This window comes from Orcinus orca, chromosome 8, assembly GCF_937001465.1.
Source record: "Orcinus orca chromosome 8, mOrcOrc1.1, whole genome shotgun sequence".
NCBI lineage: Eukaryota > Metazoa > Chordata > Mammalia > Artiodactyla > Delphinidae > Orcinus > Orcinus orca.
In genome coordinates this window covers 2,962,825-2,985,448 of record NC_064566.1, presented here as the reverse complement: position 1 = coordinate 2,985,448, position 22,624 = coordinate 2,962,825, and the positions used below count along the sequence as shown (strand labels likewise).

Sequence of the window (22,624 nt, the reverse complement as noted above, 5' to 3'; positions counted from 1 at the left end):
ACCCAGTGAGGCAGGAGAGGCTGGGCAAGACGGGGGACCCGAGTCGGCCCGAGGAACCAGTGAAAACACAGCCCCAGTCCCTGCTAGCCAGGAGGGGCGCTCAGCTGGCCTGTGTCTCCTCTCACCCTCCTCAGATGGGTGTGGCTTAGTGTCACCCATGCTATTAAAATGCTTTTTAAAAGGGCTGAACGTATGAAAGTTAAATGATACCACCACATTAAACTGCATGTAGTTCATCAGGGCTGTGTGATCCACACGTTTCCCTTCCTCCAGCTGGTTATTAGATCACCTCCAAATCCATGCATCCACCCTTCCACCCACCCATTCCTCCATGCATCCACCCATCTACTCATCCATCCATCCATCCACCCACCCATCTACTCATCCATCCATCCATCCACCCACCCATCTACTCATCCATCCATCCATCCACCCACCCATCTACTCATCCATCCATCCATCCACCCACCCATCTACTCATCCATCCATCCACCCATTATCCATCCATCAATCCATCCATCCATCCACCCACCCATCTATTCATCCATCCATCCACCCACCCACCCATCCAACCATTATCCATTCACCTACCCATCCATCCACCCCTCACCAAACTATCCATTCATTTATCCCTCCACCCATCCATCCACGCATCACTCTGGCCACCCATCCTTCTTTCCATCCATCCATCTATCCATCCACCTGCCTGTCCTTCCTTCCATCTACTGTCCACCATACATTGAGCAGCCCCTCTTTTACACCAAGTTCTGTACTGGGCAGGCAATGAGGATCCAGAGAGGGTATTACGGTCTTTCTCCTACTAGATTCTCAGGCACTGGGAGGAAGAGCCTTACAGATGCAAAGACAAGCCAGCGAGCAAGAGCCCTAGGGGATGAGACTAGGACAGCGCTGTTTGTATCGGGGAGAAAAGAGTCAGGGAAGAAATCACAGGGTGTAGGAGCAGGGGAGGAAGGGACATATGCACTCAGCCGGCCAGTGTCCATTTCCTCCTTCTGGGGAAACACACTTAGCCCCAGTTTAGTGGATGTGCTGTGCCCAGTCCCCTCCAGGGATGGGCATGGGATCCTGGTCTGGCCAATGGGTCCAGCCTACCCCCTTGGTCACATGACTTAAATCAGTTCATCGAGACCCAATCCTGAAACTTCTCTCATGATGATTGGGAAAGAGGCCCTCTCCTCTTTCTACGGCTGCTAAAATAGTTGAACCGTAACCTGGTGCTGTTGGTGGCCACCTCCACATGGTACGGGGAGACCCTGCCAAAGAACAGAATTCATACAGAGGACGCCAGAGAAAGGGGATGGAAAGAGAGCTTCCTGATGCTCTCTGAACACCTGCATCCAGCCACGCCTGAAGCTCTTATTCTTGACCTTTAAAGCTATTATGTTTCCTTTTTGGCTCCAGCCAGGTTGAACTTGATTTTTACCATTTGTAACCAAGAGGCCTGACGGATACTAGAGGTAATATTCCATGCTTCAGGACACAGGTTCTGACCTGTTAAGAGGTCCAGGATCTCAGAAGATGGTGAGAAATCTGATGGAACTTTGGAACCCCCAGCCAGGGCCCCCAGGGTGGCTGGTATAAGTGTGCAGGCACCGACTCACCTTGGGCAAGTCCCTTCCACTCTACAAGCCTCAATTTCTCCGTGTGTGAATAAAATTTTTTCTTACTTAAAGCATCCCCCCCACCCCCGCCAGCTGTGCTCAAATGACATCTCACGTCTTGCATCCTGAGCTGCTCTGGGTGAGGTGGGGGTGGCAGTGGTGGAGGGGAGGTTGTCCAGATGCGGTGCACACTATGAAAACAGGAAGAAGGCTGTTCCTTAGGATGTACTACGGCAAAGTGGCCAGCGGTCTACCCCAACGTCAGTTCTCCACTTTTTCCGCAGGTTGTCTGGAATAAAGGCTATAACGCTCAGCCTTCCTTAAGATTAGGTTGTGGCCAATAGTTGGAAGAATAGTGGACACTTTGCATGTCCTTAAAAAGAGGGAGTGTGGTTTTGTGTCTTCTCCTTTCCTCTGCTGGAATGTGGATGCAGTGGGTGGAATCTAAGCAGCTGCCTTGAACCATGAGGCAGCCTGTTAAGGATGATGGAGCAGCAAGACGGGAAAAGCTTAGATCCTCAAGCGCCCAGAGCCCCCACCCCAGCGTCGGACCATCTTCCTCTGTCTCCTCTAACATGACAGAGGAACAAACCTCTGCCTCATTTAAGCCATGGTTCTCGTACGTTTTCCTGTCATGTCGAGATGCTCCAGCTGAGGGGGAGGGAGATGGTAAAGGGGAGGAGGGTCTCTTCTTTCAAGATACACGTCTGGATTTTGACACTAATTGGAAAGCATCCTATCTATTAGAGTTCTCCAGCCACGCCTCACTTGTATATCTCCAGGCCCAGACCTAAAATCACTAAAATACTTTCTACTCCTAAGCAAACACTCTTTCTCAGATGGGTTCTCGTCATGGGTTTAATCAAACCATAGAACCCGCATGTGGAAGTAAAGCCTCCTGGGAGCATATGGGGCAGCTGTGCCCGTGTGCTCCCACAGGTAGGGGGGGTGTTCCTCACTTGTTAAAATGTACCTGTCGATTTCCTTTTTGTTTCATAACAACTCCATTTTGTCACTCTAATTTTAGTGGCAATGTTTTTGTTCCAATCAGCGATCATTTTGGAAAAGTAGGCTGCTGGAAGAGTTCTTGGCATACAAAATGACAAGCAATTTTTAAACGGCATAAGACTGATGATTTTTAACCACACTGAATTCTAAATCTGTTTCGGGCTGGTTAACTCTCGTTACAAAATAACGAGCTCTTTCAGATTGCTGTCCGTTCTGCTATCTCCAACATGGCAGGCCTGTGTGGTGGGCCTCCTGGGCGCTGGCCTGGATCACTAAGGGGGCAGCAGGCAGGGTCCCTGCCCTGGGGAGCCGCGCACAGTCAGGGGGCGGGGACACACATGTGGGGAAGTGTCACAGCAGGTGCCCACCTGAGGGCTGGGCTTCGTGCACCACACGCTGGCTGCAGATAAGATGCCAGGCCAGAGGGGGCGAGGGTATCACTGCAGCCTTCCAGCCCACACTCCTGCCCCAGCTCCGGGAGGCACCAGCCACACTGACCTCACTCTTCAGAGTCAAAATTCCAGGGTGTGGCGAAGCCTGGCAGGTCTTCAAAAAGTGAAACATAGAATTACCATATGACCCAGCAATTCCTCTCCTAGATGTGTCCCCCAAAGAACTGAAAACAGGGACCCAACCCAACACTTAAACATGTTCATAACCGCCGACAGGGTGGAAACAACCCAAACGTCCATCGATGGATGAATGGATAAATAAAATGTGGCGTAGCCGTACAATGGGATCTTCTTCAGCGCTAAAAAGGAAAGAGGCACTGAGTTATGCTACAACATGGGTGGACTTACAGAACATTACACTAGGGGAAGGAAGCAAGACACAAAGGGCCACATGTTACGTGGTCCCTTTCACATGAAATGTATAGAAAAGGGAAACCTATAGAGACAGAAAGTAGATTGGGGGACGATGAAAATGTTCTAAAATTAGACGGTGGTGATGGTCGCACAGGTAGGTGGGTATTCTAAACACCACAGAATTGTCCAATTTAAAATGGTTCATTCTGGGGACTTCCCTGGCGGCCCGGTCCAGTGGTTAAGACTTCACCTTCCAATGCAGGGGGTGTGGGTTCAATCCCTGGTCGGGGAGCTGGGATCCCACATGCCTCGGGGCCAAAACACCAAAACATAAAACAGAAGCAGTACTGTAACCAATTCAACAAAGACTTTAAAAATGTTCCATATCAAAAAAGTCTTAAAAAAAAGTGTTAAAAAAAAATAAAATGGTTCATTTTACGTTATGTGAATTTCACTTCAATTTAAACACATCTGAAAAAAAGATTCCAGAACATTCTGCCCGGGGCTCTGCTTGGCCACCACTGCCTTCCCTCCAAGCCCGCACTCCTCGGGTCACCACCTTGGATGCTCTGGGTCTCTCCTGCCCAACCCTGCAGGGCCCTGGGCCAAGAAGCAGCGGCGGGTGGGGTGATGGAGACAAAATGCACAGGCCTGGTTCAGCGCCGGGGTGGCCACTTGCCAGCTGGGAGACCCGAGAAAGCTGCAGAGCTTCCTGGAGCCTTGGTTTCCTTCCTTGTAAACTGGAGAGAGTCGCACGTCCCGGGCCCCGTTGTGTAAGGTGAGCTCCCAGCCCCCTGTCTGTAAGCGCAGGGGCCACGTCTGCTGGTGGATTTATTCAGGGAGTTGGTCCTGACCCGGCGAGGGACCTACACCACACCCGGAATTGCTGACAAAATGGCAAGCGAGGCAGACAAGGTCCCTGCTGTCACTCAGGGGACAGAGGAGGGACAGATAGACCCCAACCAGCCAAGGAGTTTCATGCTACCAAGAGGAGGGCAGGTGGGCCCTCGACGCGGTGTCTGAGCTGAAATCAGAGGCCGGGAAGGAGCGAGCTGGTGGCAAGGGCACTGGAGCTGGGAACAGCGCGGGAACAGAATGTGCGGGCCAAGCTCCCGAGAAGGCTTGCGGGCACATGGGCGACGGGCCTCAGAGCAGGCGCTGTTCTAGCGGAGGGGCTGGTCTCTGCGGGAGAGAGCCCCGCCCCCTACTCCCCCCCCCCCATCTCCCGAGTAGGCGGGCACCACGCTGCGCTCCTGATTGGCTCAACAAGCAAAGGGAGGGAGCGGCCATGGGTCGGGGGGTTTCCTGGGCGGGAGAGCAGGGCTGCGGAAGCCTCAGGCCTTGGGGAGCTCCGAGAGGGAGGAGCGAGAGGGCGCCTTCCCTCTGCCCCCGGGCCTCTGTGACCCACCATCCCGGATTCACGGAGCCTGCACACAGAGCTCGCAGGCTCTGCAAACAGCAGACAGCCGAACGCACCACGCTTGTTGCTAGGACGGGTAGAGGCAGGGAGAGCTTCCGGGGGGAGGCGGCCCTTGGATCAGGCTTGGTGGAGAAGCAGGGCTTTTGCCAAGAGGAAAAGAGCTCACGCTCAGCAGCAGAGCCCGGGGCCCCACGCTGGCTGCGTGGGCCTTGGGGAGGAAGCTTCACCCTCCCCACCGCCTGTGCCGCAAACCCGGCGGCAGGGCCGCTGCTGGTGCCCGGCTGGCCTGCCCTGGTGTGCACAGTGCGAGTCCCGGACACACTGGGGGACACAGCGGGTCATCCTGGGCCCAGGAGGCCACTCTGCGGCTGGACCCTGACTGCCGTGCAGCAATGGACCGGGGCCCCTGCGCCACGCGGAGACGCCAGGTGCCTCTACGGGGGTCACGTGAGTTCTCGCCGGGCCCAGCAGGACCGTCTGCGGGCGAAGGGACCGAGCACAGAGAGGGCAGGTGACGTCCCCAGGTCACTGGGCCAAGCCGGGGTCCCCACCAGTGCAGGCACGGACATCCCAGCAGCTCTGCCCCTGCGGGGAGCCCCTCCAGGCAGACCCTGAGGGTGGAGGCATGACCCTCAGACATGAAGGGTCACTGGACACGAGTCCAAAGGTGACAGACCTGGTCCCGTTCAGCCAAGCAATGCCCCAGGACCTGGACTTGTCCTGTCGGTGCCAAGTCCCTGCCAGTGTCCGGGAGGCAGGTCTCCAGTGTGGCAGCAGAGGGCGCCGTGCTGAGCACCCGGTGTGCTGGGCGCCGCCACCCTGAGCCTCTGGGGCTCCCTGCGGGGTTTGTCCACCCTGGTTAAAAGTCCCTCTCTCCCCTCCTGTAACTCAGGGGTGGGCTCTCCTCCGTGGAATCCAGGCCCCCCACCCCAGGTGTCGGCCAGTGCGAGGGGGTTGGGGTGAATGAATGAACGAGTGGGTGAATGACCGGCCCCGGGGCTCCGGTCTCCCGTACCGGGGGAGCATGTCCTAACACCCGGACCCGCCAGGCCTCTGTTCCCGGCAGTAAGTAGGGCAGCCCCGTGCACCTGGCAGCCGGCAGGTGATGCCAGCTGCCCTTCTCTGCTCTCACAAGTGTCCCCGTTTGGATGGTAAATGATGCGGTCTCCCTGGCAGTGAGACTCCTTCTAGGAGCGTCCGCGAGAAAAGCCGGGAGCTTCAGGAATAAGAAGTGGGTCAGATCACCGCTGGGCTTCTGCCTCTGTGCCAGGCCTCAAGGACAGCTCGGCCCCGAAGCCAAGCGGGAGCAGCACGTTTACCTGAGTGGGTGTTCAAGGGACACACCGCGCAGCTGGGGCCTCTGGAAGAGTCCACGGCACTGTGTGTATGCACACACGTGTGAGCACGTGTGCACACGTACGGTGCACCATGCAGGCGTGCGTGTGTACGTGTGTGTGTGCAGCTCTCACTGACCCTCACTGAGGTCTGTGACCCCTGCCCCCAGTGCTCTGATCTGTGCCAGTGGGAGAGGCGCCAACACGCATGGCGTCCTGCAGACCCGGGAGGCTGCCCACACGAGGCTGCCCCCATTTCCCACCCCGACGCGGGTCACGGAGGGGACCACTGTGAGGGTGTGACCTCTGGGTGGCATGTCACAGCAGGTGTGTGGCACGACCTGGGCCCCCATCTCTGATGGGCAGCGTGCAGTGGGGGATCAGGTCAGATGAAGCTCTGGTCTAGGGGAGAAAGTTCTAGTTTCCACTCCAGTATCCCACATGTGGGATCAGAGCTTGGCCTTCTCTCCTGTTCTTTCCTCGGGTGTCCTTCCGGGAAACAGAGCCACCAGCCCAGCCCCTGCCCCAATAATAAAATCTAGGAACACGATGCAGGCTTGGGGAGGCCCTCGGGGCGACTGCTGACGTCACTACTGATCTGCTTGGGTGGGAACTTCCGGAGCCCATCAAGGTCATGGTCAGGCACTGTCCTGATTAGCTGTCCGGCTAAATTATTTGACAACCCCTCCCCCTCCCCCACTGCTGGCCCTAAAAGACCCATTTGGATGGACGTCATCGTGCTGAGAAGGCCAGTGAGCCCGGGTCCCAGCGTGACTGCCAGGAAGTTACTTAACCTGTAGTGTCCTTCTCTGTAAAATGGGCCCTTTGTGTCCCGCAGAAGACACTTGGGGAAAAAGAACCGGCACATTGAGAAGTTGTAACCATTTGCAAACCGGAAGCACCGCGGTGACAAGGAGAGTGACTTTGGTGTCAGTTTTCTTAGCACTAATCAGAAGGTGGGGCTTCCCTCTCCTTAGAAAAAGGCTCCCAGAGTCCTCCCTGCTCCGAGTTCAGCCCCTCCTCCCCACACAGCACCCCAGGGGTTAAAAGGCTCGGGGGACCCTCCTCTGGTCCTGAAAGGAGGGGAGGGAGGGACGCGGGCAGCCCCACGGGCAGAGGGCACTGTTCAGAGACACGGAGGCTGGGGCGCGCTCTGGGGCCACCCTCCCCACTGGCTAATGCTAAAAAGGCAAGGGCAGCTGGCTCCCTGGGCACCGGACAAAGGAGGGTGCTCAGCCCGGGGTGGGGGGGCTCCACGGAGAAGCCCAGGGGTGGCTCCTCTGCACACATGGAGGGCACACTGAGAACCTTCTGGATCCGGGTGAAGGGCATATTTGCGTCATAAGCAGGGGCCGCTGGGGCACACTCGCCACCGTCCACAGCTGTGCCGAGTTGGACCCCGTTCCTGGGGCACCTGGCTGCATTCGGCCATGATTTCTCAACACAAGTCTCTAACGGAGGCAACCTGGAGCCGGGGCTCCCGCTGCAGGGGGCACCGGAGCCTGTGTCTAGTCGCAACAGGCTTCTGCAGCCTGGCTACCGCTCCGCGCCCATCCTAGCAGGTGGTCCACGGTGCAGGTCAGCCTGCCCACGGTGGTCAGCACGGCCACTGCTGAGCCGAGTTTAGAGCCCTATCCTTGGGTGGGGGGAGGCTGGAGGGCGCATCAATAATACATACTCCCTGTGGCCAAATCCCAACCTCAGCTGAGCCGTGGGAAAAACTCCCAATGCGCCGCAGCCCGTGCCATCAGGAACCCTGGGTGTTTCCAGAACAAGGCGCCTTTGTTTAAAGATGGCAGCCCTCTAGAGGGTGACATCTCTGAGTATAAGCACTAAACGCATGCCCTCGGGGACCAGGTGGAGGCAGGTGGTGGTGTATCCAAGTCAGCAGAGCCTCTAGGAAAGTTTACGGACCCAATGCAAAATGAAAATGGGGGTAGGGTGGGGAGGGTGTGCAAAAACGATGAAGAATTCCAGGATGGCGACTTGGGAGCGTTAAAGAGGTGAGGGCCTGTGCAGCGGCGGGTCTCGCCTGCCCCTGAAACCAGTCCCTGCTGATTTGAGGAAAGGTGTATTCTATGTCCCCAAGTCCCCTGCCCCGAGGGCTGTAGGCAGGTCCTATCTTTAGGGAGCTGCAGAGAGCTGCACCCCGAGAGGACCCTTGGGGACTCCCTGAAGGAGAGAGACGGGATACAGTCAGATGTCTGTCCCGGACATCAGTGCAGTTCTAGGGCTGAAGACAGAGAAGAGGTGGCTTCACGCTGGGCAAGGTACCAGGGCAAGCTGATTCAAGGCGACGCATCCTGAGGACATGGACACAGAGCTTGTACATTGTGGGACTTCCCTGGAGGCACAGTGGTTAAGAATCCACCTGCCAATGCAGGGGACACAGGTTCGAGCCCTGGTCCGAGAAGATCCCACGTGCTGCGGAGCAACTAAGCCCATGCGCCACAACTACTGAGCCTGCGCTCTAGAGCCCACGAGCCACAACTACTGAGCCCACGTGCTGCAACTACTGAAGCCCGTGCGCCTAGAGCCCGTGCTCCACAACAAGAGAAGCCACCGCAACGAGAAGCCCGCATACCGCAACGAAGAGAAGCCCCTGCTCAGCGCAACTAGAGAAAGCCCGCGTGCAGCAACGAAGACCCAATGAAACAAAACAAACAAACAAACAAACAAAAAAACTGTGAGGCTGCTCACTGAAGTGCTACTTGCAATAGCAAAGTGGATAGCTGGATAGCCAGTGTCATGTCAATGTCACATCAATGACATCAGTGATGGACATTGTCCATCAATGGCTCAATCACGACGGCTTCCAGAAATGGTGTTTCGGAAGACTGCTTTCAATCCATGACACCAAGTCCTTTGTCACTTGGGAAAGAGAAAAAGTAGGATCCATAATTTAAAAGGATGCATTCGACTTTGTTTAATATGTATTTTTACTCAAAGAAGGACCAAAATTTAGGGTGGGGATTATCAATGTGGGGTAGGATTACGAGTGATTTTTGTTTTCTTTGTACCTTTCTATGTTTTCCAAATTCACTGCAGGACCAGACACGACGAGTATGATAACATGTTAATTTAAAAAGCGAATTCCTCTCCAAAGATTATACACAAACGGCCAATAAGCACATAAAGAGATGCTTAGCGGGCTTCCCTGGTGGCGCAGTGGTTCAGAGTCCGCCTGCCGATGCAGGGGACACGGGTTCATGCCCTGGTCCGGGAAGATCCCACATGCCGCAGAGCGGCTGAGCCCGTGAGCCATGGCCGCTGAGCCTGCGCTCCGCAATAGGAGAGGCCACAACAGTGAGAGGCCCGCGTACCGCAAAAAAAAAAAAAAAAAAAAAGAAAGGTGAAACAGAGTTACCATGTGACCCAGCAATTCCACTCCTAGGTGTGCCCGAAAAGAACTGAAAACAAGTGTTCAAACCGAAACTTTTACACGAATATTCACAGCAGTACTAATTCAAAAGCCAAAAAGCAGAAACCCAAATGTCCATCAGCTGATGAATGGATCAACAAAACATGGTCTACATTTACAAGGAAATATTATCCAGCCTGAAAAAGAAATGAAATTCTGACACCTGCTGCAATACGGATGAACCTTGAAAACATTACGCTAAAGCAAGTCAGTCACCAAAGACTGCATATAGCAGCCTTCCATTTATAGGAAACGTCCAGGATGGGCAAATCCGTGGAGACAGGAAGTAATGAGTGACTGCTAGGGGCTGGGGGAAGTGGGGGATGGGGAGTGATTGCTAATGGGACAGGTTTCTTTCTGGGGTGATGAAAATGTTCTGGAATTAGATAGTGGTGATGTTTGCACAACCTTGAGACTAGACTAAAAGCCACTGAAGTCTACACTTTAAAAGGGTAAGTCTTATGGTTTGAGAAGTTCATCTCAGTTTAAGGAGACAGAAAGGTGGGTGCCACGTCTGAAGTCCTTCAGATCGTAGAGGGAAGTAAAATGAGGCAGAAAAGGTTTGAACGTCCAGCACTGATCTTACACCTGATTTGACTAAACACTTTTTTTTTTTGCTGCGCCGCATGGCATATGGGATCCTCGTTCCCCGACGAGGGATCGAACCCATGCCCCCTGCAGTGGAAGTGTGGAGTCCTAACCACTGGACCACCAGAGAAGACCCTTGTTTAACCACTTGGAAGCTTCTGGAAGCTACATTTGCTGAACACGAGTGCTAACTCTCGATTTACGTCTGTGGGTGGTGCCCAGGCTGCCACTTCCTGCCCTGTCTCCCGGGCTCCCTGGTGCCAAGTCCTCTAGGAACCCGGGCTCCTCCCTCTCCTGGCGGCCCCAAGCCCACAGACCCTGCCCGGCTGGGGACAGGGGATATTCAGAGCGTCCTCCCAGATGCTCTCCTTGGCTGTATGATTTGCTGAAGCAGGAGGCTGGCCCTTACACATCTCCTTTACATATGCATGTCTTACATTTAATCTGCCAACGTGAGAGTTCATCTTTCCCAGCATGCAGCCCCCATAAGCCAATGTTTATTCATTATCCCCGGATCTGTTTCCTATCGTCTATTTCAGAGGAGTCAGAAACAACATCTTAACTCAATAACAGAGCACCATATGATGCTTCCGTTCTCCAAAATGAGCCACGGCTCACTCTGGGGGGGTAGCCCTTGGGTCCTGTCTGTGTCCCAGCTAGAGGGGGGCTCCTGGCCTGGCTAACCATCCCTAAACCAGGTGCCCAGGGAGAGGCCACGGGTCTGTCCTCACTAGAATGACAGATGGCAGGTCAGTGGCCACCTGCACATACTGGGAGCAGCTCATTCATCCCACCTCTTGCAGGGCATGACAACACCCGTCTTCTGGGGCCCCCAAGAGGCCAAGTCACTCATGACACGGCCAAGGGGGATGGGGCAGTCGACTGCTCCAGCAGGATGCCCTAACCCCAGCGCCACTCCACCAGCTCTGCCGGGTGGGCTGGAGGTCCAGTTCCCTGTATTTGCAGGCGGGAGGACAGGCAGAGACGGAGGCCACTGTGCCTCTGGGTCAGTTGAAGGGACTGCTCCCTGAACACTCTCCAGCAGCCGGACCTGAAGACACCCTGGCCTGGGATGTCAACGATGCTGGTCTTTTCTTAGGTATCATAGTAGCCCATTGCCTTCCCTGCTGTCCGCAAACTCCATGGTTTTAAAGAGATCTCATCCAGTAGAGCTGGGGAGGTTTAAAGTGGGAGAGGCTCCACGACTGGAATTGGGGTGAGCTGTGTGTGAGAGGGAGAATGGGTATTGACCCCACCCTCATGCAAGGTCCACCCATCTACCTGTCCGTCCGTCCATGTGTCCATCCACCCATCCATCCATCTCTTCATCCATCCATCTGTCTGTCCATCCATCCACCCATCCCTCCATCTCTCCATCAATCCATCCATCCGTCCACCTGTCCATCCATCCATCCATCCAAACCTTCACCCATCTGTCCATTCACCCATCCACTCCCCCATCCACTCATCCATCCCAGAAGTACTTTCTCAGCACCTGCTCCATTTCAGGCCCCACGTCCAGTATGGGGAACACCAGTGTGAACCCGCTGTATCCTCCTGGTTCTTTGCCCTCACAGAGGACAATACACCTTGGTCAACTGACCTTACAAACCGTATTTACAAACTAGCTTACGGCCCCTCTCCTTCCATCCCCTTGGCTTGCACCAAGTGTACTGAAGAAATCTGCCCCAGAGCAGAGGACAGCCCTGGGGCTGACCCTGAGAGGCTTCCAGATGCTGGTGGGTCAGCGTGCAGCCTGGGCAGGGAACAGTCTCGGGACAGAGAACACAGTCACTGCCCTCGACTCAGACAGAAGAGCGGCCCCACTGGGGATGGGACTGTGTGACAGGAGGGCGGGGGGTGGCGGGGGGAGGCGTCTGCAAAGTCCCCCGTGGAGCAGAGCACGGCACGTGGCTACCACTCTTCACCACCATCACAGACTGAACTGTATCCCCAGGTTCGTGTGTTGATGCCCTAACCCCCACTATGACTGTATTTGGAAATATGGTTTTTAGGGAGCTGATCAGAGTTAAATGAGGTCATAAGTGTGGGCCCTTATCCAACAGAACTGGTGTCCTTACAAGAAGAGGGGGAGACACCAGGAATGTGCGAGCACGGATAAAGGCCACGTTAGGACACGGGGAGAAGACAGCCGTCTACACGCCGAGGAGAGAGGCCCCGGGAGCCCTGCCCACACCTGGATCTCAGATTCCAGCCTCCAGAACTCTGGGAGACAAATATCTGTTGTTTAAGCCCCCGGTCTGTGGTATTTTGTCATGGCAGCCCTTTCCTGCCCACTGCCATCCACACAGGTGACCCAGGGTGGGAGTTAAGAGTGTCCCCCACCCCCCTGAGAATCTCGGTGACACCCGCCCCCCCTCCCCCCAGAACCCTGGCCCGTAGTGACCACCACTGTGCAAGGTGACTGGGGACAGAGCTGCAGATACCACATCCTGTAGCATCAGGAGGGGCTGTGGGGAAGCAGGGCAGGGCTGGTACCAGCATCAGCAGGTTGCCATGGTAACCAGGGGCAGGCCATCGCTGCTGCGGGGAGGGGAGAGGGCCTGGGTCCCAGAGTGACGTCAAGGACTGAATCCTCTCGACGGAAGCAGACAGACCTGGCAGATATCTATTTTGGGGGCGAGCCCGAGCGTGGAAACCGGTATTTAAAACACAGAGCAGCTGCTTGGAGACAACAGCACACACACCAAGGCGGCGAGGCTCCAAGTGTATTTTAATAAAATGGCGTAAAAGAAAGAAGGGGGGAGGCTGTGTGCTTCTGCCACGGTTGTTTAACAAAAACACAGTCATTAGCAGCCAGGACGATGAATTCCCATATTGATTTTTGTTCCGCTAGGGAGCAGTGAACTCCTTCAGAAGCCGGTTCTTGTCTCTTATTAATATTTTAAATTACAGTTGTGCTAACAGAGGCGTTCGCCTGTATTTTTAAAAGTTCTAAAGATAACAAAAACATTCCATTTTGGAACTGACCGTGCCCACTATGATATGTCGCAGACGGTTCACACGCACCGTGACTAATGGGACGCCTGTTTCATAGCGGCGACCGCCCTGGCTGCTGCCCTGTGGCTCCAACCAGAGCTGCCCGGAGGTGCGGTGACACCTCCCACCCCTACCTTGTCTCCCAGGGTGAAGGCGGGTCACAGCAGTGGCCTCCGCCCCTGGTCAAAGAGCCCAGACTCTCTGGCCTCCCAGCTGAAGGGGAGGCTGCAGTTGTGGCCTGCAGAAGCCCAGCCCCCCCTCCTTTGCTGGTCAAGCATCAGACTGGCCTTGGCATCGCCCTCCTCCGGCAGCCCTGCCCAGGCCCGGCAAGTCACGCGAGCACACCCATCCCCCAGTGGCAGAGAATGGTTCTACACATGACCCAAGTCAACCTAATCAGGGCCAGTCCTGGGACATCTGCAGAGGAGGCAGGGGAGACCCAATTTCCCTCTCTCCCAACCCCTCTCTGTCTCTGCTGGACCTGGATCTAGCCCAGGTTTCCCAGGGGCCAGCCTGAGAGGTGAGCGGGCCAGAGAATAAAGCCTCCAGGCGTGCAGGATACCTCTGCCCAGCCCAGCCCAGCCCCCGGCGTAGCCCTTGAGCCCTCGGGCTGGACCCAGGCTGCGGGCCTGATGGGCTGGAAGGGAGGACCTCAGGGCATGCTGCCGCCGGACAGACTCCTGGGAGGACCTGGGCCGGGGCTGCTGGGCCCCATGTCCACTCACCATCCCGCCCCCAAACTTGAGGCGGCCTGAAGATGGCAACTGAGAGTTTTGGGGTGAACCCTGCGGTAGGGTAAAGGGAGGTCTCTGGTGGGCCTTGGGGTGTCCAGCGGGGGAGGCTCCAGAAGGGGGCCCAGAGCAGCCCCCCTGGCTTAGGGGTTGGGGGAGACCCTGGGCTTCACTCAACACCTTCCGGGGGTGGGTCGCACGGGGCACTCTGTGCTGAAGGTGAAGGCCCGCCGTGGCCTTGGGCATCGCTCCCATCAGGTCACGGCACCTGAAACCAAAGATGAGCCGGATTCCCGTCCGCTGGGTGCGAGGAAACATACGCTCAAACAGCCATCTGAGCTTCAGGGACCGTTTGGATTCCGGGTGGGGCTCAAAGAGCAGGGATCTCGCTATCAGCAGAGGGGCCCCCGATGGGCTGGGCATCCTACCGTGCTATGGAGAAGGACCTGAACCATGGCCCCAGCTCCCTCCTAAGGGTGAGCGAGACTGTGCAGGTGTTTGCAGTAGTGGGGCAGGGGTGTGGGCCAGGACAACTTTCATGTAGACACAGAACTGGTATGAAGACCTGAGCACCTCACCAATGCCAAGGGCGACTAGATGGAATTGCTATTTCCTATTGGCTTTTCGCTCCTCCCCGCAGCTCTGGTGGAGGAGGGTGGCCTCATGGAACTCAAGAGCCGGCCAGTCCTCTCTGTGGTCACCTTGGTGGTGGTCACCTATGGAACGCAGGGGGGAGGGGCTGTTAGACCAGGACCCACTGGGTTGGGTGGAGGCGGGACAGGTAGGCATGATAAGGACCCCCTCCTGCTGTCCAGGGTACCACGTGCCCTCAGAGAGCATCGAGGCGGCTGGTACCACACCGCTGTTATCGGGGCACCAACTCTGTAGATACTCATGGTAAACGTGCGATGGGTGTGCGGGGAAGGGCGTGTACATAATTAACTGTCCATTTCCTCCAAACTTCCACCCTCCACGCACACACAGTGACATCGTCGCCCGTGGCACCTTGCTGTCAATTCTCTGGGCTGATGTACGCAAAGAGGTGAGTTTTTATAAATCAGGACTCACCTCCGTCTCTCCTGCACAGAAACAAAAAATCCTGCAACTACGCTCCTTCCCCCCGACCCTGTGCACACATCACCTTCACGTCCTTCCCAGGTGAAGAAACCTATGCAGAACCGCTGAGTCACCCGTGCCAGCCGGGAGGCAGCGGAACTGAGAAGGAGCCTGGGCCGGCCCTGAGTCCCCATCACTCCGGGAGGACGCGTGCCAGGAGTAATCAGTGGTGGTGGGACTCCAGGAACCCACGCCGGGCACTCCGTAGGGAGGCTGCCCGGATGGGGGGCCAGGACAGAGCACAGAGCGTTCGAAGTTCTCAGCACCCGGCCTGGTGCTGAGATGTGGGCGCTTGTGTGTACCTCACGGGCTTACTTCCTGCCCTGCCTATTCCACGGGCCAGATGAGGCTTTCCACGGAGGAATGCCTGTTGGAAACACACGTGGTCCTGAGAAATCAGAACCAAGGTTAAATGAGCAAGTGCATCACTTGCTAAATAAATAACCACCACGCTCTTCACGGAACCGAGTGGAGCTCATTATCAACGAATTGGCCAACGATCAGGTGCCGCCGTTTCAGTCTGCTCTTGGCTACCCTTGACCTCTGACCTGGTCAGCAGGCGGCGAGAGATCAAGTCCCACTCACAGGCGTAAAGTGCCCCGAGCAGGTTTCTCCATCCTGCTGGTCCTTCCGGGAATCATTCACCTGTCATGCAGTGCACGTGAGTGACATCTGTCAGCTCAATGTTCACTTTACAGTCTGTCAAAGTGGTCCTCCCCGAAAGACAAAGCGTCTCAGGGCTCAAGCCAGCCAACTCTGTACGGAAAGAGCTTGCTGCGTGGAAACATTTAAAAAATATTTTCTGCCATCTTCTGGATTCTATGTATATTCAACACAGTTTGCAACATTAAAAAAACAGGCGCTATAAAAAGTGCTAATTGTGAAAGCAAAGAATGGAGAAATTGGACTTCATTTAAAAAATTTAAAAACCTTGTTAAAAGACACAGCAATGAAAAGGCTAAGTCACAGGCTGGGAGAAATATGTGCAACATACATCTAACCAAGCGCTGATAAGCAGACTCTGTAAAGGACTCCTACAAGACAGCCCAGTTAAAAATGCACAAAAGATTGGAACCGATACTTCTCAAGAGAAGCTATACATGAGGTAAGAAAGCACACGGAAAGGTGTTTAATAACAGTAGTCATCAGAAAAGTGCAAATTATACCCGCAGTAAGAGATTCTCCACCCCCATTAAGAATGGCTGAAATTAAACAGACTGGCGTTACCAAATGTCACTGAGAAGTGGAGCCACCGGAGTGCGCACTCCCACTGGGGGTGGGAGTACAAGAAGGCACGGCGGTTTGGACAACTGTTTGGTAGTTCCTTATAAAATGAAACACACTCCTACCTTGTGACCCGGTAGTCCCGCACCTCCGTGTTTCTCCAAGAGAAAGGAAAACACGTCTGGAGAAAGACTCGCACAAACATGTTCATAGCAGCTTAAGTGACGAGCCCAGACTGAGAAGCAATGGAAACACCCATCCCCAGGAGCATGAATAAACATACTGGGGTATAAACACACAGCCGAACACTCTCCTTCGACAGCAAAAATGTACAGCCCGGCAGTAGCATTCAGCTGCGTGGAAGACACCGGGCTCAGGAGCACGTGCTGTAGGTTCCAGCTCTGAAATTCAACAGCACAGGCTAAACTGATCTCTGCTGACAAACTGAAACCGAGCAGGACCCTGTGGGGACTCCCTGGAGACAGAACCCCCCACCCCCACCCCTCGTGTAGCTTTGCCTCTTGTTCGTAGAAGAGCTTCAGCTTCCCAGGCCCTCCCCGAGTTCCAAAGAGCAAATGCAATCAGAGACATGCAACACCAGAGGGAAAGACTCGAGCAAGACAAAACAATAATAGTTTAGCCGTAAAGCAAAGTCAAAGACCTCTGGTTCCTCCTCAGGGGCTACAGATGATATCCTGAGTCATGTCCCTGAGTTGTCGTGCAGATACTAAAATGCCCACCAGGTGGAGGAAGTTAATTGCAAGCTGACCGCCAGCACGTAGACCCCAGACTGAAGGGAACCAGAAGGCTGATGACTGAGATTCCTGAACCCTCACCCTGTTACCTCACCACCAATCGATCGGCGAACCGTGCACGAGCCGGTCACATACCCCGTGACTCTCTCGCTCAGACTCTCTTTCAAAACCCTTCCCTGAGAGCCTTCAGGGCGTTCGGGGCTTTTGCACATGAGCTGCGCATTCTCCCTGCCGGCCTCACATCGGCCACGTGCAGTGAACACTGGCCTCTTCCTTCACCACAACCTGGTATTAGTAGATGGGCTGCACGGCGGGTGAATGAACCCAACTTCGGTTCGGTAACAAAATCGGAACGGTGGTTGCCTCCTGTTGGGAGGTGGGTGACTGGAAAGTGGCCTGAGAGGCCTTTCTGGGGTGATGGACAGGTTTCCCCTCTTAACTGCAGTTGGAGACACAGGAGGAGACGTTTGTCAAAATGCACTGAACTCTTCTATAACCTGTGCGTTTCTTACCGCACGTAAACCATCCCTTTACAACAGACGATGGTAAGTCATGATCTCAGAAAGCCCAAGGCAAACAGAACCCAATAGGAACCACCTGGACTCTCCCCCACCCTAAAATCCAGCTCGAATCCCATCTCCTTTGCACTGTTCTCTCCCTCCACCCCACTCCACCCCGGGTCGCAGCAGTGCCTCCCTCCTCCGGCCAGTAATCCACACCATAAGCAGGGTTACCGTGTTCTTATTCATCACCCTTAGTAGACAGAGGATGGTCCCCCCGCAAAAGATGCCCATGTTCGAATCCCCCGTGCCTGTGAGTACATGACCTTACAAGGCAAGAGGGAATTAAGCTTTCTAATTAGTTTAGCCTGACCTGGGTCCTCCAGGTGGGGCCAATCTGACCACATGAGACCTAAAAACTGGAGGGAGAGGAGGCAAAAGGGAGAGTCAGAGAGACGCGGCCTGAGACCCGGCCCACGACTGCAGGCTTTGAGGACGGAGGAGGGGCCCCCAGCCGAGGGATGCTGTGACCTCCAGAACCTGGAAAAGGCACAGGAATGAACTGTTCCCCAGAGGTTCCGGAAAGGAACACAGCCCAACTGGCACCATGATGAGACTGCCCAAGGGTGCAGCAAAGCCATCGGCCACAAAGCGAACGTGGCCACTTCTGACACATGCACCATGGGTCTGGGATTCTACCAGAAGCCAGCAGGGTACGCGTAGACCAGGCTCTTAGGGGAACCTAGTGCTCTGAGTGTCTCCACCTCTCCTATTTGTTTCTCATACCGTTTTATATAAGTGGTTTCCTCCTACCATTTCAATCAATCCAATCTTTTGGCAATCGCTTTCAGGGCAAGCATAAGCAGGGGCTGTGTCTGGGAGTTCTGCGAGGGGCTGCAGTGACGTGCCTCAGACCTGCTTCGAGCACAGGCCTGTTTCGAGCAGTTTTCACTGAGACAGCAAACCTCGAGTCCTCAGGGAGGGCCCGGCAGGGGCCGGCGGGGAAACGCCAAGCGGCCTGTTTATGATGTCGGCGTGAGAGCGATACAGCAGTTTCAAGCATTTACTCTCCCCGCAAAGCCCTTTTCCGACGGCTAGAACGCACGCTCCGTTTCCTGGCACACGCATAGACCAGCGTTTTAACGCAAAGCTTCCAGGATGCCCTGCAACCGATTTCTGGTTTGGACAAAGCCCAGTGGGATGGCGTCCGCCGCTCGGAGGATCAGAGAAGCCCTCGGTCCGAAACTCAGCCTTTCTCGGGAACCGCACACCTGCCCGTACCTACCGCGCGCTCTATGTCAGCAACGACGCTGACCCCAGGCCGGACAGAGGTGGACGGACGAGGGTGGGGTCTGCCTTACCTGCCTGGCTCTCCTTGGGCTTGCACTGGACCTCCTCCACACACTCGGCTGGGAACCATCCGATGTGGCCGCGGGCGCTGCCTTCCCAGAAGCCCCCTTCGCCGATGCTCAGAACTAGAGACAGATGGGGAAAGGGGGAGGGGTTAGTGGGCGGGGCTTGGAGGGCGTGGGGTGTGGATGCAGGGAGGAGGGGCCGGCAGCTCTGGTCTATTTGCTGGCTGACCATGCCTCCCTTCAGCCGTAGACCAGGGGCCTGGCAAAGTGTCCCTCGGAGGGGGCACTGCAGAGCCTCTGCGCCCCCAGGTCCCCTCTGCCCGTTAGGCCTGGGGGAGAGGATGTAAGCGCCGGGCGTCCTGGCGTCCTCGTATCTCACAGCACTCGGCCTGTGGCCACTGTGTCCCGTCTCTCAGGTCCCAGCTGAGACGGGAGAGTGGGACCTCCGAGACCCCACCATCAGTTATTTCAGGTGCCAAAGTCGGGGGACAGGCCACCCTGATGAAGAGACGCAACCGTGAGGTCGTGTCGGCCCCTCTGGAGCTGGGGGAGGAGAGGCCAAGAGTCCAGGCCCACAGGACCTTTGAAATTCGTTTGAGAACAGAGAATTCACAGCAGGGGACAGGGAAGCAGCCTGCTTGGCAGCTACAAGATACCACCTGGGCTTGAAGTGCAAGGGCAGCCTGGTCAACGCCCACGGGCAGTCCCGGGCTTCTGGCTGGCTTATCAATGAAGAACCTGAGGGTTATGTTGGTGCCGCAAGCAGCAGGGGGCCACTGCACAGTGAAAATGCAAAGTCAAGGGTCATGGGACAGACACAGCTGCCCCGCCTGCAGGGCTGAGGGCGCTGGGTCTCCCCCTTCCTTGGCTCAGTGCTGGGCGCACAGAGGGCCTCACAGACGCCCGCTGGGGGGATGAAGCGTATTCCTTTTTAAACTGGACCGATGGCGAGCGTGGGTGAGCAACGCAAACCCACAGACACGAGGTCCCACGTGCTGCCCAGGCACTGCTTGGACAAATATTTTGGTTGTAAGGGTCAGGCTGGCAGGGGTGAGGCAGGGGAGGGTCTCTGTCTCTTAGGCCGGTGATGCTGGGCTGGGGGCACACCTCCACCCCAAAGCCCTGGCTCCCTCAGAGTGTATCTGTGCAGTGGGAGGTTAGTATAATCTCTGCACATCTTAACGTTCTGTAAATTACTCAGGACCCCCAGGCACCAGAACTGCGGAGAAGAGATCATGGCCACAGAAATGTCTCCTTCCATCCCTCCTCTTAATCTCAAAGGCCAGGTAAGGACACCCGGACCCGTGAGTTTTGAAGGTGAACAGCACAGAGTACCTCAGCTTTAGACGTCTTTGCCTAATAATTTGAAGAAACGGCCTAAAGGGAACAGACAGGCAACCTCCCCGAGGACCATTAAGATCATAATCGCGTGAACCATTTTCTACAAAAATCAGCGCTGGCCCCTTACGCTCAGCGCAGCCCAGCTGACGGGGATGTACACCACGGCAGCCCAACGGAACCCAGATGTGACAGGGTCGTCTCGGAGCGCTGCCCTGGATGGCGAGCGGAGGACAGGGACCTGCCCGGGCGCTGTCCAGCTACTGGAGCGGCCTGGCTGACCGCCACGGGTCCACGTAGAAACTCGTGGTGGGGACCGTGCATCTGCCTCTTGTCTCTCCAGGCAACGTCAAGGCCACACCCTTGGGCACAGCTAAGTGACGTCGGCACCAAGCCGACTGCAGGCGTGAGCGACTCAGAGAGACAAAGGGGGCTGGGCTTGCAGTCCAGACACACTAGACCGGAATCCCCGTCCCCAGGTAGGCAGCTGTGGGAGCCTTGCCCCAGGTTACCATGTAACTTAGACAGGAGTCTTTCACGGGCTGGATCCTGTCCCTCATATTCCTCTGTTGGAGTCCTGACTCCCAGCAGCTGAGACGGTGACTGTGCTTGGTGATGGGGTCCTTAAAAGTTACAGTGGAGTCCAAATTCCATCCGGGCGGCGCCCAGTCCTTCAGCAGCCCAGAGACCATGTAAGGACAGGCTGCCCCGTCGCACATGACAGTCAGGGCACCGAGGCAGCCACGGAGCTCCTCCTCGCCACGACCTGAACTGAGCCCCTGTGTGGGCTGGATGGTGTCCTCTCCAAACCCCTATGTGGCAGTCCTAACCCCCAGAACCTCAGAATGTGGCTGTGTTTGAAGATGGGGATCTTTAAAGAGGTGATTAAGGTAAAATGAGGTCACTAGGGTGGGGCCCTAATCCCACAGGACTGGGGTCCTTATAAGAAGGGGAGAAAAGCACACAGACACACACAGAGGGACGACCCCGTGAGGACACAGGGAGGAGACGGCCGTCTACACGCCGAGGAGAGAGGCCTCAGGAGGACCAGCCCTGCCCATACCTAGATCTCGGATTCCAGCCTCCAGGACTGGAGACAGTAAATCCTGAGGTTTATACTGCCCAGTCTGGGGAGCCTTGTTACAGCGGCCCGTGCTGACACACACAATGGGATCTGACACCTTCGGCCCACAGTTGCTATGAGGTTTACAAGGAAAGACGTGTGACGTCCCCAAGCAGGGTGCCTGGTAAACAGCAGGTGCTAACACGTCTCCACCTGTATCTCCTCTGTTATCATCTCTGATGTGTGGACGAGGACACACGGCCCCCAGATATGAGGTGACCGGTAACTGGGTCACCGGGAAGGCTCCCCAGGCCCTTCCCAGCCCAGCCCGAAGCCTGCCACGGGCCTGGGGGTGACAGCAAGGTGGATGGAGGGACACACGGGGGACGAAAGCCCAGGGGTGCGGGCTCAGCAGATTTCAGAGCTGGGCTGGGCAGCGAGACCCGGTGCTCTTTGGTGTTTGGTATTAAAATTCCAAACTGCAGGTCATGTGAGTGCTTGTGTTTATAATTTGAATGTTTATAATTTAAAAGTTAACAAAAATACTGTGTTAAACTACATAGGGACAATCAGGGACTTATGGGTATGATGCTCAAAGACCCCACTGGACCCCACCCCAGGAGGCAGCTATAAACCCTGAATATGATGCAAAAAGGTACAGGACGCGGACAGAAGTAGACGGGCCTGGTGGGATGCATGCTTGCCCGGGGGGAGAGGGGAGCAGAGCTGGATAGGGAAGCCCCTTCTCCACGGCTTGTAGCCTGGACTAAGTATGGTCCCCACAGCAGGGCTGGCAGAGGAGGGGCACATGAGGAAAAAGCTGCGTTCTGAGTGGCCTAAAGAACCAGAAGGATGGAGCCAGGAAACCAGGCACCCTGAAGAGAGTCGGGGTGTCCTCACAAGGGAAACAGCCAGGGAGGGGTGGCCAACTCAGGGCACCCACCTCTCTGAAAAGATGCAGAGCAGCTCCGCTCAAGTCGGGGCCTGAGCTGTCACCCAGGCAACCCTCCCAAAAGAAAGAAAGAATGAACTGAAGCCATAATCTCCACAACTTAACACCCTGATGTCCAAAACGCAACAGAAGATTACCGGACACGCAAAGACCCAACAGGATGGGGCCCGTCCTCCAGAGGAGAGAAAACCACGTGAGCCTGACCCCAAAATGACCCTCATGGTGGGACGACAGACGGGGATTTTAGAGGGACGATGACACCCGTCTACGATGTTGTAAAACAGCAATGCACATCCAAAGAGTGAAAATGTCAACAGAGCAATAGGAAGTCTTGGCAAATAGAGAGAAACTATAAGAAAATACACGTGGAAACCCTAGAATTTAAACGTGT

General features: G+C 55.6%; 1 protein-coding gene across 7 annotated transcripts in view; it reads right to left on the bottom strand.

The window, feature by feature from the left end:
• The window catches only part of SHANK2 (SH3 and multiple ankyrin repeat domains 2), a 559,408-nt gene that overhangs the window by 243,809 nt on the left and 292,975 nt on the right, over positions 1–22,624 (bottom strand). For all 7 annotated transcript variants that reach the window (XM_049713021.1, XM_049713018.1, XM_049713020.1 and 4 more), the window contains one exon: positions 18,887–19,000. In XM_049713021.1, the coding sequence (XP_049568978.1) occupies positions 18,887–19,000 (114 nt within the window). The remainder of the gene's footprint in view (positions 1–18,886; positions 19,001–22,624) is intronic.